Source organism: Halichoeres trimaculatus, unplaced genomic scaffold (assembly GCF_033239565.1).
Source record: "Halichoeres trimaculatus isolate MK-OKI-2021-1 unplaced genomic scaffold, fHalTri1.1 fHalTri1_scaffold_6, whole genome shotgun sequence".
NCBI lineage: Eukaryota > Metazoa > Chordata > Actinopteri > Labriformes > Labridae > Halichoeres > Halichoeres trimaculatus.
Genome location: NW_027437184.1, coordinates 33,365,770 through 33,384,531, shown reverse-complemented (window position 1 = coordinate 33,384,531; position 18,762 = coordinate 33,365,770). Strand labels below are relative to the sequence as shown.

Sequence of the window (18,762 nt, the reverse complement as noted above, 5' to 3'; positions counted from 1 at the left end):
AAAATCAGGGTTTTCATTTCATTGGATATTTTCCCTTTTAGAACCATTCTCTGTAAGCCCTAGAGATGGTTGTGGGTTAAAATCCGAGTAGATCAGCAGTTTCTGAAATACTCAGACCACATGCCACGTTCAAGGTCTTTTACACCACTTTTCTTCTCCATCCTGATGCTCAGTTTGACCTGCATCATGTCTACATGATTACAGTGGGGAAAAAAGTATTGAACGTGTCAACTTTTTTCTCATTACATTTATTTCCAAAGATGCAGTTCAAACTGAATTTCTACCAGACATTGGTATTAACTCAAATAATCCACACATGAAAAGAAATCACAACATTCAGGTCCATAAATAATGATTATGTGGAATTAAGTACGATAAGACAGGAAAAAAGTATTGAACACGCTAACTGAGACTCATCTAATACTTAGTGGAGAAGCCTTTGTTTGCAATGACAGCTTCCAGACACTTCTTGTATGTTTGAACTAATGGCCCACACTGCTCAGGTGTGATTTTGGCCCATTCCTCTGCACAGATTGTCTTTAAATCTGGAATATTCTTTGGTGCCATCTGGTGAACCCTTTTCTTTAGTTCTTTCCACAAATGTTCCACTGGATTTAAGTCAGGTGATTGACTATGCCATTCTAACAGATTGATTTTCTTTTTTTGAAACCATTTGAGAGTCAACTTTGACGTGTGCTTTGGATCGTTGTCCTGCTGGAAGGTCCAGCCACGTCTCATCTTCATCATCCTGGTGGATGGCAGCAGATTCATATCAAGAATTTCCCCATACATGGCTCCATTCATTGCTCTGTCAATTATATGAAGTTTGCCAACACCATGAGATGAGGAACAACCCCATGCTATGATGCTTCCACCTCCAAACATCACTGTTGGTGAAGTGTTTTTGGGTGATGTGCAGAGCCATTTCTCCTCCAAACATGGTCTGTAGTATGACAGCCCAAAAGTTCAATTTTGGTCTCATCTGACCAGACAACATTCTCCCAGTATTCTACAGGCTTGTCAAGATGCTGTTTAGCAAACTTTAAACCAGCTTCAACATGCCTTTTCTTGAGAAATGGAGTTTTGCCGGCTGAGTGTCCATAGAGGCCATGGCGGTGGAGTGCATTGTCTATTGTTTTCTCTGTAACAATTGTACCTGCTGCCTCCAAGTCTTTCTGGAGCACTTTCAGGGTGGTCCTTGGCTCGTTGAGTACTCTTCTGACTATCTTTCTTACTCCCTGGTCAGAAATCTTCAAGGAGCTCCTGTGCGTGGCCTGTTGATGGTAAAGTAGTGCTTCTTCCACTTGCGAATAATGGCCCCAATGATACTGACTAGAATAATCAGGTGCTTTGATATAAGTCTGTAACCAGTTCCATTCTGATGCTGAGCAACAATCAGGTTGTGAATGTCTTCAGAGAGCTCTTTGCCTTTACCCATCATGAGGTGTGTGGTATTTAACTGCTTGGTGAAAAAACAACCTTTTTTATAGGACCATCAATTTGCTCTAGCCCAGCTGATGTTGGTTTGCACTGATTGGAAGTTCAAGTAATAATTACTGACAGATTTCAGGTGGTATGGTGCATTTCCTTGCCAAAGTATACAGCCTTTCCATGGTGTGTTCAATACTTTTTTTTTCTGTGTTATCGTACTTAATTCCACATAATCATTATTTATGGACCTGAACCTTGTGATTTCATTTCGCGTGTTCAATACTTATTTTCCCCATTGTAAATGCATTGAATTGCTTCCATGTGATTGGCTGATTGGTTATTTGAGTTAACAAGGAGTTGGACAGGTGTACATCGTTAAGGTCAGTGAGGGTTCAGAGCTGATGGTTTTCCGGTCAGGGCTTCTAAGTCTTTAATCCAAGAGGTGCGAGTTAGATTGAGTTCATCATATTACTGCTAAGAAATCCACAATAATGATCCGTGCACATCTGAATGTTACTTTTCACCATTAGTTTGTGTAGTGGGCGTTAAACCACCACACCATCTCCATGTTTTTCTGTTTTTGTACTTGATGTATTTGCACATTATTCTGATTCATCTTCCTTCACAGGGCATCCACAGAGTGAGGTATCCTTGAAAGTGGATTTATCAAAAATGAATACAAATGCTTTATACTGAATGATTCAATAGAAAAAGAGAAAAGTAAATATCTGAATCCCTCAGAAAATGATTTAAAAAGAGGCTTTGAAAAATGACCTTCCAGATTTATAAAGTCTTCATGCAGCCAGTTAAAAGAAATGCGCCCGCAATTAGAAAAGTGCAATAAATTTAATTTGATTCCTGGCTTTTGACTGATAATGCCTCCTTCTGTCTACGCAGGGACTGGTTGAACCCTGGTGCTCTGAAAGTAATCAGCAGCATTTTAAAAGTCTATTCTGAACTCTGCTGGAAGCCAATGAGGCAGAGATTGGCATGATAATTGTCAATTTGTTTAGCGTTAAGCCTCGCTGTAGCTCTGAGCGGGAGGTGGGAGGGAGCAGCTCATCTGAGAGGAGCAGAGAGGAGCAGAGAGGGAATTAAAATCAGAATAAATGATTGCACAAGACAGAAACACACACACACACACACACACACACGTTCTCAGAGATGCCTGCTGTCAAACACACACAAAGCAGAGACTAGAGTAGAAGCAGCAGCAGAGTAGGTGTGGTGGACCTCCTGACTATGAGTGTGTGTGAGGGTGTGTGAGTGATGGAGAGGGCCAGCATGGTGTCTGTGACGTGACCTGCTGTCTGTGAACTAATGACTGCTAATGACGCCGATGCTTCCTGTCTCACACACCAGACTGATGACGCTCCCTCCTCTGCTCTTCAGCTGGAGTCTGACATTTAACACGAACGCTCTGAATGCAGGAGGAGGAAGACGAGAGCGCGAGAAACAGAGGATAATTGAGCTCAGGAGTGGGATTAATTAAACAAACATTTGTGAGTTAAATATGAAAATAGGGGAAGCTTTGTTTTGTTTTGTTTTTCACGTTACTTTGCTCTCAAGGGCGCTGCCGAGCCGGGTCAATTTGGGATGTCAGAGCTCGCCTCAATTTCTGCAACTTTCCCTCTCCAGGAAGGCCTTGATGTGGAAAATTGGAAGAAGGTTGTAATTTGCAGGGTTGTTATTCCTCCACTCCCTCTCACACACACACACACAGACCCACAGACCTCTCTCTGAAGTGCTCTGTATCCCTTGGCCCTGAATCCTGAATTTACACGTGAAGTGCTTTAATAAGTGCTTTAATTAATCCTCCCTGACACCAACCATCAGCAGATCAACTTCCCCCCTCATTAGAATACAGTGTGGACCCTAACTGGTGTTTATGTCAGCCTAAATCACTGAGGAAGACACCCAGCACTAACCATGTGTGGCTAATCATCGCACACTGAATTATTTACTGTTTATTTGCTGTCTCAAGCCTGGTATGTAAGCGTTGCAGACATAAATAAGAACGTAATGATTTCACCATGAATCACTCTCTGTCGTGCTCTGCTCTGTTTCCTTAACTCTGCTCTGTGTCAGGTGATGCCTGCGGTGTTGATCTGAAGATGACATTGTCAGTTTATTTGTCGGTCGTTGACTTTGTCTGGACTAAAAGGTCCAACAAATATTGGATTAATGGACAGGACTGCCCAAAGGATCCATTTTAATGAGTGTGCTGATGTGTGGACTGAGAAAATAGCAACACCTTTTGGTCAGAGCAGCTATTCTGCTCAGTATCTCTTAATCTTGGGGGGTTTGCATTAAATGTGCAAATTTTTTCCTAGTTTTGCTAATATTTTACTAACTTAGCACAAAAAGTAAATACATTTGTGTCTTCTAGGTGATAAATCTTATAGTGAAGTAAAGCCTGTTTATGTCCCTTTTACAATTGTAATGGTGTATTCACACCTGTGGCTTGTTTGCTTTGTTCTGATTCAGGGCAAAAATGATACAATTGTAGCAGTTGTCACTTGGTTTGTTTGTGTTCACAAGGCAAAATTCTCTTGTGGTCCAAAGTTGCAAACAAGGGTTAGGGTCTTTTCTCTCCCTCTTTTCTTTGAATTAAATGAAATGAGAGAAGCTAGCTATACTCAGCATCAGATGTTAAGGCTGTTTATTGTTTGCCTCTGAAAATAGGTCATTGCCATTTGGCCGCAAGATTTCGACCGTCGTGACGACACGAGGATCCTTTCTTTTTATTGGAGTAATCTGATAAAGCAGCTCCTCCTCTGTGATGTCAGTTAGTCACACAACCACCACCGAGGGATACACCCACCAAGAGCCGAGTATAAATACAGCTCCCTACTAGCTCTGGCTAACTTGACTGAGTGCTGGATGCAGGGACTCTGCTCTGCTGAGCAGCTCGGCTTTACATGGTGAATTAGCAGTTAAAACACTGTAGTTTTAGCAGACGTCGTAATACTTGTGAGACTGTGATATTTGCATGCTTGTTCTGACATGCACTGTGAACCTGGACCACAATAATGCTGCGGTAATAACATAGTGACGAACTGACGGTAGAGGCGATCTTTAGACAACACTTTCAGCATGATGGATAAAACAGACAGAGAAAAGTGAAGGAGCAGGATGGAGCCCTGCTATAGAAATAGTTTATTGGTGAAGTCTGCCTATATTTCCACGTATAAACTATACATGTTACAGTACTGGTTTGACTCACCACACTGAAGCGTCCTGAGATGATCTGTGTCGAGGTGGATTTTCTTCCTCCTGAGCTGCAGAACCGTCCGGGTCTGACTCGGGGTCCAATACAAAAGGACGTATCCTACACTCTGCCATTTTATTAGTGCTATCAATGCCTTACAGTGAAGTTTTGGCAAACAGCAAACTCGCTCAGTCTGCTCCATTCAATATGGCGATTTTGTAAATACTGCCGTGCTGAAAAAAACGCCCCCTGGCTCTACCCCCTCCGCCCCTCTGATAGAACTGACCAATCAGAGCACAAAGGGCTGTGACGTTGCGAGGTTACTGGAGGTCATTCTTGAAACGGAGCGTTCCAACGAGATCTTCAGAATGGCCTAAAATGAGGATATTGAGAACGCTAATGTGGGCCAATTAAGGAACTAAATGACTTGCACTGAGGGCAGAAATGCTTTACAGGCATCCTCGTCTGGCATAGTGAAAGGAGAAACAAGCATGATATGTCCACTTTAAAATTGATCCCTCAAACTCCAGAATCTGAAATGCCTTTTACAAACCCAAAAGGCCCCACACAGTCCGGTCAGGTTTATTCCGAGAGTAGTTAAGAATAAAGAACAGCTCTTTCTATAAACCTGGGGTAAAGAGGGTCCAACTCAAAACTCAACACACGGGACTTGAAACTTGTGATGTCTCAAATACAACAAGCAGGAACAAATTCACTTTGATCACAGATTTAGTAAAGACCAGCCTCAAAAGTAAAAACGAAGTTTGATTTGCAGTTAAAAAGTGTGATATTTTATATGAATGTTAGCTGCTTTGCTCTTTTTTTTTTTACATCCTCTACAGAAACACTTCAGTGACAAGTAGCTCTTAATCTGGTCCTGCTTTGACGCTGCACCTTTAAGTGAAACAGAGATGTATGCCGATAAAGAGGATGAAAGTAGACACAGATAATTAGATACACTAAATGATAAGAGGCCCACACATGGCTGCCTTCAGTGTGTTTGCGTTTACTCAGCTGGGAGGTTTTTTATTCAGATGCCATCTTTTCCACAGGGACTATAACTATTGACAGACGGGGCCCCTCAGCTGTAGCTTAATGCTCTTACACACAGGCTATAAACAGCCAGCAGTAGCGAGGCTGGGCTAGCTCATAACTCTGTTTACCGATGTCCCACATTGATTTCCTGCAGAATGGATGAGAACAGGAGGGATGCAGTGTGTAAAGCCTCTCAGAGATATTCAGGCTTACACATGGAGGCGATCCCAGCAGATCCGGATCAATGAGGCAGCTCAGCCTGGGCATTACATAGCTGCTCAATACCCAATGAAATGCCTGACATCGACATTTTTTTTATTAGCATGCAGAAATAAATCTAAATTAGATCAAAGATTGATTTACGATTCAGCAGATCTAATCTCCTAGATCCAATCTGGGAAAGTTCAGAACATCAGGGTTTCCCCCGTGACCACATGAACCTGCAGTCAGGTAAACCCACCCTCCACCAGGAATAACAAACCATAACTCTTTCTCTCTCTCTCACACACACACACACTTAGTCCTTCGGTAGCAGAGAGTCTGTCTGAACGAGGACATGAGCGAGCTTTAGTGCTTCCTGCTGCAGCCCTGAGGAAAGCCTTGGCTGCAGTCCATCACTGCCAGGTCCCAGAGACAGAGGCTGAGTCAGGGAGGCTCTTACCTCACCAGGGCACAATTAAACACGGGGAAAGCCGCTCGTCTGCTTAACAGGGACAACCAGGCCGGACAGATGTCCCCAGCACAATGGAGCATGGCATTAATTTAGAGATTAGAGACAGGGTGGGGAATAATGGATTCATCACTAATGACGAAGCAGGGGAGCACTGCATCGTTTCTATTGTTGTTAAGAGCTCTTCTTGGCAGGAAGCTTCATTCCTCGACCTACAGGGAAACCACTGCTGGGCCGCCAACACAAAGAGAGGCGGCCGCAGTGAAACATGTCTGAAAGGCAAAAATGAAAACAGAAAATGAAAATTAAACAAATCTGCTGAATGAAAAGGTCTCAACCTCTTCAGATATTTTGTGGGCTTAAAATGAAATCTTACATTTAAAGGTCCCATATTCTGTTTCTTTTCTACTATTTAATATGGATCATTGATGTCTTCATGAAATGGTAGTAACATGCCAATAAATCAAGCACAGTAGCATTGTTTCCAGGGTCTCATAGCCTCGCTCTTCCGCGTCATTGAGAGCGGCGCCACAAGCTCTGAGTGCACAATGTTTAGAAAACAGCGAAGCTTGTTTACCGTAACATTACAGGCTTAATTTAACAGGCTAACCACAGCTAAAGTTAGCATCCTGAAGCTAACACAGAGACAGAGGGACACTGAGGAAAAGCTCTCACATCTGCTCCACAGCACACAGCATTTAAAATACTCACATTTCCAGGGTCTGAGGTTTGTTGGCGGATGGTTGGTAATGCGCCTGGATTCAGGACCAGTCTATTTGCTAGCCCTCTGTTGTACTGTCCAAAATTGGAAAAGCAGTCGGCCGTGAAGTGACTAGCACACACTGCAGTTTTACTGAGTGTAGCTGGCACATTTCCTTGATAAATGAACTCTAGCCACTTAGTCTTGTCTTCTTCAGAGGTGGGAAGCTTGAGCATGGAGTTTACAGCCAACAACAGCGCAACTCTTCAGCTTTGATATTCTGAACAGCAGGGGGGAGGGGAGTGAGTGGGAGGAAAGCCAAAGACCCACAAGTTTCACTAAAAGACTTAATGAGGTGATTTTTGCATTTTATGGGACCTTTAAAGTTGTACTTTGTATCCTTCCAGAAATATCAAACAGGGGGTACTTTCAGGAGTTTTTTAGTCTGAACTATTCCAAAGGTCCCTCATGTTCGCACTAAATGATTCAGCTGATGAAAGTCTCAAAGTACTCACACTGGTGTTGCAAAAAAAAAAAAGAAAAAATTATTCCAGCCTCTGTTGGAAGCACTTTGTTTTAGCTCCTGTCTCTTTAAGACTCTCCTCTCCACAAACCCCCCTCTTTCTGATTGGCCAGCCCTCTGGAGGTCTGCCGAGGGTTGGACCTTTGGACAGACCTTGGTGTTTGAGGTCCACCCCTCCAATGTGTCATGAACCAGTTAGGAGATCCTTACGGTGATGACCTCATGATCCTGTGAAGACCTCATGAAGATCTTCTGAAGATCTTGCTATTTCTCGAACAGACTTTGTTGATCAGTTAACAGACAGATTCGGGGATGCATACAACATATGAATACGCAGAGGTTTGAAAATCTGCCCATGTGTAGTCTGAACATCCAGAATTTTTACTTTATTGTTTCATGATTAAAATATGGGAAACAGAATACCCCCTCTTTAAGATATCCCAAAATAGATCCAAACACTTTATTATGTGTCATAAAATTCACCATTGGGCCTTTCTAAAGAATGATAAAGTGTTGTTTGGCACAGCCAACACTACGGGAAGGCTTCGAATTTATCTCTGGTGTCCAAGAGCCAACACCCTCCATGCCAGCCCAAACCATCCAAGATCAGAATAATGATCCACATTCAAATAAAGGGCCGTCTTCGTCTTTGTACATGTAGCTAATAGTTGGTTTGATCTGTGTTGTTCTTGTTGGGCTGACTGTGGCACAGAGTCTCCCCAACCACATCTTTTTTGATCCATATTTTCTGGCTTTTAATTTGATTTATTCTCCACTGATTTATTACTTTAACTTGTATTTTGTTTTTATTGCTATTTGGAGCCAATTTTCTATCAACTTTTAAATAATTACCCAATTTTATGTTATTCCTCTAAACTTTGAAGCACTCATTGCAATACACACTGACTGAAGCTGTCTCCTGTTTTATTCTTTCTTCCACTGCTGGCTGTAAAACAAATTGCTCCTTGGGGATAATGAAGATTACCTTGAACCTTTGTTGCTTAAGATAGAAATTAGATGATTTTTATAATGCAGTCCTATTCATCAGAGGGCGTGTGTGTGTGTGTGTGTGAGTGTGTGTGAGTGTCTCCAGTGTGGCTCCAACTTTCCCAGTATGAGTCTTCCTGCTGTGCTCAGCGGTGCTCGGCCAATTAAGGGCTCTGCTGCCTGGTCTCTTCCTAACTAAGCCCAGATACTGCTCTGCTCAGAGCCTTTAAGCACCATCTTTAAAGTCAGTTCAAACAGAGTTAAGACAAGTTAAGATATTTATTCGACAAAGATTGAGTGACATTAAAGTTATGAGGTAGCATGAGCGCTAAAACTCATTTTAGACTTATTGTCAGAGTCCCTTCACTGCTTTAATTCTGCGGTGAAACAGGGAGATGGAAAGCCCTGAGCGCCTCTTAAACTTATCACCCTGGAGTCTAAAGAATGATGACACGAAGGAGCTGACAAAATGTAATGGCTCTGTGAGGACTATCTACTCCAGGGCTCCACACTCACTTTTTTTCCTAGGAGCACAGTGGCTCCGTGCTTAAAATTTTAGGGACGCAAGCAGAAAATTTAGGGGCTTCACTTCAAATTGACTTGCAAACATTCATATTTCCTCTCATTTTCACTGTATTACTGTCAGGATATGTCTCCCCTGGCACACTCAGTTTATTATGGAGGAAGTTAGCACTGAAAGTCCTCTTCCTCATCGTTTATTGTTTACAAGAGGGATGTGAAACCTGTAGATTTGCCTGATAGCCCCCAAGCCCCTCCTCTTTTCACATATTAGCCAATCACACTGGTCACACATTCCCCCACCTTCTTCTTCTTTGGTGTTTGTCTACTTTAGCAACATAAGTAGTTTATTAGTAGTTGTGAAAAATATACTTCTTAAATAATTACCAACAAGTATTGATTTTATATGTTTTTAATTCTAAAAAGAACTAAAGAAAGCTTGTACTAAAGTATTTTCACAAACTTCAGCATTGTTGGGTTAAATTTTAGTTTTATGTTTTTTAAATACTTTGCTTTCATGTGGTTTAGTTTTAATACTTTTTAAAATTGTTATTAATTCAAATTTAATTATCCATTTATGTATTTAAAGCTGTAGCCAAAAAAAAAAAGTTTTTCAATCACATATCATAGTTTAAGGGCAAATTGTGACCATTTAGGGGCCGCCTGGAGCCCTGCATTTGGTGTGAAGTATGAGGCCTGAAGTGTTAGTGTGTTCTATGGGATAAAGACTGTTGATGTAAAGACGTGACTGTTGCTGATGGGAAAAAAAATACATCTTTGATACATGGATCAGAAGACTGAAGAAAAGGATGCTGGGATATGTGAGTTAGATTGAACAGCTCCATGATCAGAGAACACTTCTGTGTCTGTGTTCTGTTCCTGCATAGGAATGAAAATTGATGAGACTTTATTGATACCAATGCCCTTACTGATTCTGCTTATTGATCCAATTCTTTATCAATTTCCTTATCAATTCCTCCTGTGAATTTTCTCTGTACAAAAGGTAGCTTTACAGGTTTTCTGTATCAACAAGATTAAACTGAGTTTATAAGTAAATACAATGTAATTGGTCCCTGGATCTGGATATCTCTGGGAGTACATAAACAGAAATAAGTAAAAACTGCACGTCATTTTGTTGTACGTTATTGACTCAAGTAGACCATCTAGTGTCTCAAAGTGGTAATAACATTATTCTAAGTTGTTTGGAACCTTGCCGTGGTTATGAAGTCAGCCATGAGCCTGCACGCAACTTTTCTTGGCTACCTACCTTCAAGTGTTTTGACATTTGGATTTTTCAGTATCTTTTTCAAACAGTAATTGTGATATGTTTCTGTGATGAAAGTTGAAATTCTATTCCGAAGCTGAAGTTATACTGATATATGCTAACCGCTAGCAATTTAATGCAATTTCCCATACACGTAAAAAATCAAGCTAGCGCTACTTTGTTGTATCCTTTTTGGAAAATAAGGAGATGTATACAGTGTTGAATGTAGTGAATAGGAATCTGGTGTAAGAGAGTAATGTACATTTCATTGTGAGTTTAGTTCTTCAGTGAAACTTCAAGCTGAAAATCCGGAAACAGAGTTATCTTGGAAAACATTATCTAACTGCTAAGCTAAGATAGCTGCAGCAGACTAGTTGATGTAAATAAACTGGATGTTTGCATCTGTCTTTAGCTCCTACAGAAATTTTTCTATCACTTACCAAGGTGTGCATTTGTTTTTGAAACAGTTTTAAGATCTCTTATTAAGTCCACGGTGACTTTAATACCAAGTGATGATTAGGAGATGGTTGTTGATGTCTAGGGCTGATGAAGCTACAGCCTGGGCGGCGATGCAGAGATTGCTGATGATGGCATTTACAGCTGATGAATCTGCAACATCTGGGTGATGATGAGGAGGTGAAGGGTCGCACACATCTCATGAATAAATCACCTGGAGGGAAAGGAAGAGAGAACCAGATTTAAAACAGCCGCAGCAAAATGATGGATAGCAAAACTGCTATAATCCAAACAACCTCCACGTTCACCTTCATGTCTCTGTGTGGAAATCAGCAGAAAGCCCGGAGCCCGGCCTGCTGTGTTTGTACCAACACCAGGACATGACAAGGTCAGAGAGATAGCACTGTATTAAGGTAGAATATTCAGAGCGGCGCTTTCTACCAGTTTCTTTAGCCCCCACGGAGCCGGCAAGGTCAGATGTGGAGGATCAGAGGAGGCCACATAAAGAGGGGTGTGGGGTGGCCGGGCAGGGAGGATTAGGGAGGAGGCTGATGCCATCTGTCTGAACAAACAATGCAGTGTGTGAGAGGGGGAGAGCAGTGGGAAGGTATGAATCCCACAAGCTGAGGCGTAAGAGTGAGAGAGATGATGATATTCTCACTGCTGGGGTGAGGGAAGATTACTAACACCGGCATGGAAGGAAAGTCACACAGATAAGTTTATGTTAGCTCTGACTTAAAGTCTCTATCGTCTGTTTTTCACGTTTCACACCTGTGTTTGCAGCATGTTACTCCTGATGTCAAGATAGAACCAAAAACAGAATTTCTTACATTGATTTGTCTCGAGCTGATCTGAGGGCAGCAGATGGTGAGTTTGAGATCCTTCAGACTGCAGCAGAGCGGAGTGAAGCTCGGCCAGACGTCCATCCAGAAGCTAAAGTATACATCTGCTGAGTGAGGGATAGTTTGTCTTGTTTTTGTGATAAATTCTGCCGTGTATGTCTGAGATAAATGGTGACAGTGAAATGCGGAGCTCTGAGAGTCAGTTATTTGTTGGGTAGCTACTCTTTGACACATTCTGTTCAGTGTGAAGGCTGAAAGTTTAAAGCTGTCAGAGTCTCTGGATGAAACAGTCTCTCTGTCACTCTGCTCCAGACCTCAGACTTTAGAGTATAAAAGAAGTGAAAGTTGCTTTGTCTGGTTTAAAAACTGCAGCCTGAACTTCATTCGTTCTAACAGCCAGCAGAGATCAACAGTCTACTTACTGGATTTTGTTTTTTGGGGGAATTTGTACTCTCTTATGTTGTTGAAAATAAGATGGTCCATCCCAAGGGGCTATCTTTCTAAATAAATGAAATAAATGAAAACCTCATTCATTCTAGCAGCCAGCAGGGGTCAGCAGAGGTGTCATACTCAAATCACCCGAGGGCCCCTAAGCATCCAATCAAACATTCACCAGTTGGAACAGCTGTACTTCTCAACATGGATTATTTTACAGTCATACAGGTCCTCGAGCAGTGACGTCTTCTCCCGTAGGCCAAGGGAAGCCATGCTTCCTCTCTTTTTTCAGACTGTAGCTGTGATTTAATGAAAATACTCCTTTTAACAGTTTCGATAATTCTTCTGTGTTTTGTCACTAGCCACAGTTTCATGAGGAGTTTTTCGTCTTTCCGAATGGAATCTTTCAAAATGACTTTTCAAACAATAGTAACATGGGAAGGAATATTCCAATCTCTGTATATATATATATATATATATATATATATATATATATATATATATATATATATATATATATATATATATATATATATATATATATATATATATATATATATATATATATAAATATATTCTATTTTTTTCTGGTAAAAAAAACATCAGGATTCAGAAAAAATGGTAATAAAAAAAATGTGGATTTTTTTTCAGTGGCCCTAATCCTCTTCTGCATATTTAATATTTATAAGGCATTCCTAAACCTTATACTCATATTTTCTGTTTTGAGATAGATTATCATTGTGACTGTATTTTTTACTGCTATCTTAATACACATTTTTTTCCTTGTTTATATGAACTACAGTTTTTTATTATATTTGCGTCATTTTGAGTCTTTTATTTGTGAAATTAAACATTACTTTGAGTCTTCAATCAAATTCCCAGAGATTTCTGCACCAGTACTCCTCGTCATCTATCTCTGTTTTTTTCTTTCTTCTTAAAGGTGGGAAATAGAAAAGAAATTATAACAAAAACGTAGTGTCGTGGGACATAAAACATGCCAATAAATATAACTTTTTGAAACAAACACACATCCACGCAGCAGATGGTCAGATTAATGATCCCTTCCTCTTGTGTTTGCAGAGTGAACCACCTACACTATCAGTCTGAAGGGTACGAGGGGGACCCTGAGATGGTCGGCTATGAAGACGGAGACTATGAACACGATTACCACAGCGACGGCAGGTAGAGCACATGTTCAAACACACACACACACACACACACACACACACACACACACACATACACATAGCTCGTATATAATGGTGCTGTGTTGACCGGCTCTGACCTCTCAAGTGGTGAATTAAATGAGCCGCCCATTATCTCCTCCACATGGCTGCAGGGTTTCCCTTTGATAACATTCATAAACATGAAATTCATGCAATCGCTCTTCAAGCCACACTCCAGACGGCCGCAGATAAACAGCCTCTCTGAAAACCTTCACGTCGATGGTCATTTAGATTGTGCTTTCTGTTTGTGTCGCTTTGCAGGAAAGATTGAGCGTAATTTCCTCACAGCCATTTCCTCCCTGCTTTACGTTTGAATTAATATTTAGTTTTCCTGCAGATTGCACTGAGGAAATGAGAAAAGAGACACTTATCGCCTCGCAACAAATAACTGTAATCAAACATGTATTCTTTCAGGGAATTATGACGCCAACAATCAGTTGTGAATGTTCCTCTTTTCATGCGCATCCCTCTTGATCTCCCTCCTTCTCTCGTGTTTCGGGCTGATTCAGAGTAAAGAGGAAATCAAGCAGCTCTCCATCCCCTCGTCCCAAGAAGAGGAAGAAGAAGAAATCTGGTCGCAGAAGGAGCCGGTGAGTGGAAACAGCTTCCTCTGATGAAGTGGTTCAGTTTTCTCCTCCTTTTTCTCCAGCCTCCTTGACAGAATAATTACAGCGTGCTTTTGTGAAACGAAAGTCCAATTATTTTGGCCTGATTATTGCAAACGAGTCACTGGATACTGCAATTGTGAAGAGGTGAGAGAAGACAGTGGAGAGTCATTACGAAGGCAAGATGTCTGCTTCGGTTTTCTTCAGAGAGAAAGAGGGGAGGAGAAAAGGGTCATTGTTCTGAACACGATAAAAAAGAAGAAGAAAGAGGAAGAGGGATGAACAGAGCAGGAGACAAAGAGAGGATGTAACATCGCACGATGAAGGATTCAAACACAGGATAAGACTCGAGGCTCGTGTCACAGACAGATGCAAACATACATGTCTTCTCTCTCCATCAACAGGTTCGGCAGCTCGTCACCCACTCACAGAGAGAAGAAGAAAAAGAGTGGGAAGAAACACAAGAGAGACAGGTGAGTGTGTGTGTGTCATCAGACATGTCAACACAAGCAAGACACGTCAACTCTTCAGTGATCAATCAAAAGATGCTCTCACAGTGACAGATGTGAAAGAAAAGAGAGGAGGAGGAGGAGGGAGAAAGGAGAGGGGGAAGAAAAACAGGGTTAGATCTTAAGGAAGAAAACTTCAGTAAGGAATAAAGTTTGGAAAATAAAGATGTGAAGAAAAGACGCAAAAGGTGATGGGGTAACGAAGGGAAAAGAGAGACAATCATTATGAAAAATAAAAAGTGGAGTTTACGCACAGCTTCAAAAATCAGACTATTGAAATGTATGTAAACAGCTTAATCGGACCAGAATCTGACAAAGATTAACGCACCTAGGCCGCGTTTACATGACAACGTTTCATCCGAAAACGCTAAAATGCTTACATCGAGGGACTAGAAACGCTGTAGTTAGCATGCCAGGCCTGTAGGTGGTGCTATAACTGTCTTGTCCCGATACCGCTTTTGGGAGATCTCCACCCAAGTAGAGTTGAGCTGATCATCTGGTGTGTTGGTGAATACTGATAGCAGAAGTGGAGCAACAGATGCTTATTTGGTTAAGACAGTCAGCAGATTCAGCAGATTGAGCAGCACAAGCACAACACGGTAGTTCGCAGAGTGTGACGTCAGCATTTCCTCTGAAAACATCAACTTACTGTTTACACGGTAACAGCGGCAGCAGTGTTTCAGGAAAATCCCACTCTGGAGGCCGTTTTCAAAAGTTTGTGTTTTAGGTCAGCGTGTGTAAACACGAAGCTGAAACACAACAAAACTTTAGCGATTCACTCTAAAAACCGTTGTCGTGGAAACGGCCCCTTAGATAATGTGCTCGCTATCGGATGATGGTTGGGTTCAGCAGGTCTTGGTACGCCTCAGTGTTCAGCCTGAAAAGGAACTACATGACTGTGATAAACAGGGTTGCTGCGCTCATACAGTCTCTGGCTCCAACACTACAAACAAACACTATGGCTCACACTTAGATAAAAACATAAAGAGCTACAGCTGCTCCATCTCAGCTCCATCTCAGCCATTGTAGGAATGAAGCTTTCTCATCAGGTGAACAAAAACTGGTCGAATGCGCCCACAGCTTCTCTTATCAAAAAAGGACACAGTGCTGAAGCAGAGTGAGACGTTCTCAGCTAGAAGTCCGACTTTCTTTTCTGCATTTAAACACAGAAAAGACTAGATCCCCCCGCTGTGGCTTTACTATCAAGCCATGACCTTAGTCAGACTGCTGCGTGCAAACATACTGACCGAGCCAAAAGACAGAAGGGAATAAAAAAAAGATGCTAGTTAATTTATGGCTAAAGAAAATAAAAGAAGGGAATAAAAAAGAAAGAAAATGAAGGGAAGGATACAATGGTAAGTGAAAAGAATAACTATCATTCAAGGAAAAGATATGTTAGAAAGGATAGGAAGAAGGAAAGGACCTAAGATAGAAAATGAAGGACAAATATAGGACAGAGTGAAGAGTAAAGGAAGTAAAACAAACAGGGTTTCATGATTTCAGGAGAAGGATGTAAAGATCATTAAAAGATGAACAGAGGGAAACAAAAAGTAACGGAGTGGACAAAGGAAAGGAGGGATGTAGGAAAGAAGAAGGAGAGAGGAGGAATAGAGTATGAGCTCATCATCAAACAGTGGTGTGACGCCGTGGGATATCATAACAACAATAAGCTCTGAAGCGCACTCCTCCTCCACTTCCTCTCTCTGTCTCCCCGTCTGACTCGGGGGTGGCGAGCTGAACGCTGTAGCTCTAATAACCCGCCTGTATGGGGGCGCACGACGTGAGAAAAATGAGCCTCTCACTGAACTGCTGAGCATCAGTGCACTGCCCCGCTCCTGCGCCCCACCTCTCATCCATCCACACACTTCCTCCCCGCTCCTCGTCCCCTCCCCTCCCTCCTGACGCGGTCTAAAGCTGCTCTGCAATGCAGGTGCTGTTGATGTATGAATAATGTATAGATGAGGTATGCAGGGCTCCTCCCCTGAGGAGACGCCTCCACTCACGCTGCTCCAAGTTCTCAGGTTTATGTTAGAAGAGGAGGGGAAGGGCTTTGATCACCTCCTGCTTTAATTCTGTTATCATGTATTTATACATGTGGAGAGGAACAGCTGCAGCTTGGGATCATTCATAAACTCCTTTGATATATACTTGCGCTATATATATATATATATATATATATATATATATATATATATATATATATATATATATATATATATATATATATAATATATAAAATATAAAATAAAATAAATATATATATACTGAGCCTATATATATATATATATATATATATATATATATATATATATATATATATATATTGAGGCTCAGTCCTGGACCCTGTGGAGGTGGAGACTGGCTGGGCTGGAGAGTGGTGGACGGGATGTCGTCATCTAATTTCTTATGGACTTTTTTTGCACTTTCTATACTCTTTCTTACTTTTGTTTTCTTAAATGCTGCGGTGACTCCTGAATTTCCCCTCGGGGATAAATTAAGTATTTTCTATTCTATTCTATTCTATTCTATTCTATATATCGGAGGGAATGCCCCGGCTTTATAATCTACACCACACCAGGAGGAGTGGACCACAGGAAAACTGCTGAATCAGTTCAAAACAGCTTCTGAAGAAAAAACCAAAATGCACGTCACCTTTAGATCAACCAATTTAAGCAAACAAACATCAGAGATATCTGAGCCAAGAGGTACAAAGTGAGATTTAATAATTAAAATCAGTGAAGAAAAAATATAAAAACTGAAAACTCAGTTCCCGTCAAACACAAGCTCTCAGCTCAGCTGTGAACAAAGTGACGGTACTCCAGCTGTGGGGAAGAAAATAGTAAGATATGGAAGAGACGTCTCATTCCTCGCTGTTACATTTTTTCATGTTGTGTTATCTGATTCACTCCTGTGAGGAGGATTTTGTTACATTTGATAATTAATCAAAAAGAGAGAAACTGAGTGAAGACTACGCTGAACAAACTCAAAATCCAGTGTGGGTTTTTGTTGTCCTTTTTGTGAAAGTGTTCAGACATAATACGAGCCACATTCACATAAAAGGTTCAGGAAAACATTTTTTGAAGAAGAAGAAGAACCATGAGCCAATAGTGAGTTTCCCTTAAAATGAGTAAAAGAATCTGCCAGTGGAAAAAGATTTTTTTTTTTTATTTATTTGAACAAAGAAGCCCTCAGTTGTTATTAGCTGACAGGCTCAGACTGAAATCATTGTTTCCCACCCCACCCAACCAGTCCCACCCACTCTGCTGCTGGTTAATCTTCACCTCCTCCACCCCAGCCTCCTCCTGTTCACTTTATACATATGTACAGTGCGGAAAATAAGTATTATGCGTCAACTTTTTTCTCATCACATTTTGCTGCAATTCAAACAAAATTTCTATCAGACATTGGTATAAACTCAACTTATCCACACATGAAAAGAAATCACAACTTTCAGGTCCATAAATAATGATTGTGTGGAATTAAGTGCGATAACACTGGTAAGAAGTATTGAACACACCATGGAAAGGCTGTATGCTTTGGCAAGGAAATGCACCATACCACCTGAAATCTGTCAGTAATTATTACTTGAACTTCCAATTAGTGCAAACCAACATCAGCTGGGCTACAGCAAATTGATGGTCCTATAAAAAAGGTTGTTTTTCACCAAGCAGTTAAATACCACACACCTCATGATGGGTAAAGGTAAAGAGCTCTCTGAAGACATTCACAACCTGATTGTTGCTCAGCATCAGAATGGAACTGGTTACAGACTTATACAGATACCAAAACACCTGAATATTCCAGTCAGCACCGTTGGGCCATTATTCACAAGTGGAAGAAGCACCACCTTACCATCAACAGGCCACGCACAGGAGCTCCTTGCTAGATTTCTGACCAGGGAGTCAGAAAGATAGTCAGAAGAGTACTCAACGAGCCAAGGACCACCCTGAAAGTGCTCCAGAAAGACTTGGAGGCAGCAGGTACAATTGTTACAGAGAAAACAATAGGCAATACACTCCACCGCCATGGCCTCTATGGACGCTCAGCCCGTAAGACTCCATCCCTCAAGAAAAGGCATGTTGAAGCTGGTTTAAAGTTTGATAAACATTTTCTTGACCAGCCTGTAGAATAATGGGAGAATGTTGTCTGGTCAGATGAGACCAAAATTGAACTTTTGGGCTGTCATACTACATACCATGTTTGGAGGAGAAATGGCACTGCACATCACCCAAAAACACTACACCAACAGTGAAGTTTGGAGGTGGAAGCATCATGGCATGGGGTTGTTCCTCATCTCATGGTGTTGGCAAACTTCATATAATTGATGGAGCAATGAATGGAGCCATGTA

At 41.3% G+C, this 18,762-nt stretch overlaps 1 protein-coding gene across 2 annotated transcripts in view; it reads left to right on the top strand.

Annotated features, from left to right (window-relative positions):
• srrm3 (serine/arginine repetitive matrix 3) overlaps positions 1-18,762 on the top strand; it is a 187,322-nt gene that overhangs the window by 128,052 nt on the left and 40,508 nt on the right. For both annotated transcript variants that reach the window (XM_074671725.1, XM_074671726.1), the window contains exons 4-6: positions 13,154-13,255; positions 13,809-13,889; positions 14,309-14,377. In XM_074671725.1, coding sequence (XP_074527826.1) covers positions 13,154-13,255; positions 13,809-13,889; positions 14,309-14,377 — 252 coding nt within the window. The remainder of the gene's footprint in view (positions 1-13,153; positions 13,256-13,808; positions 13,890-14,308; positions 14,378-18,762) is intronic.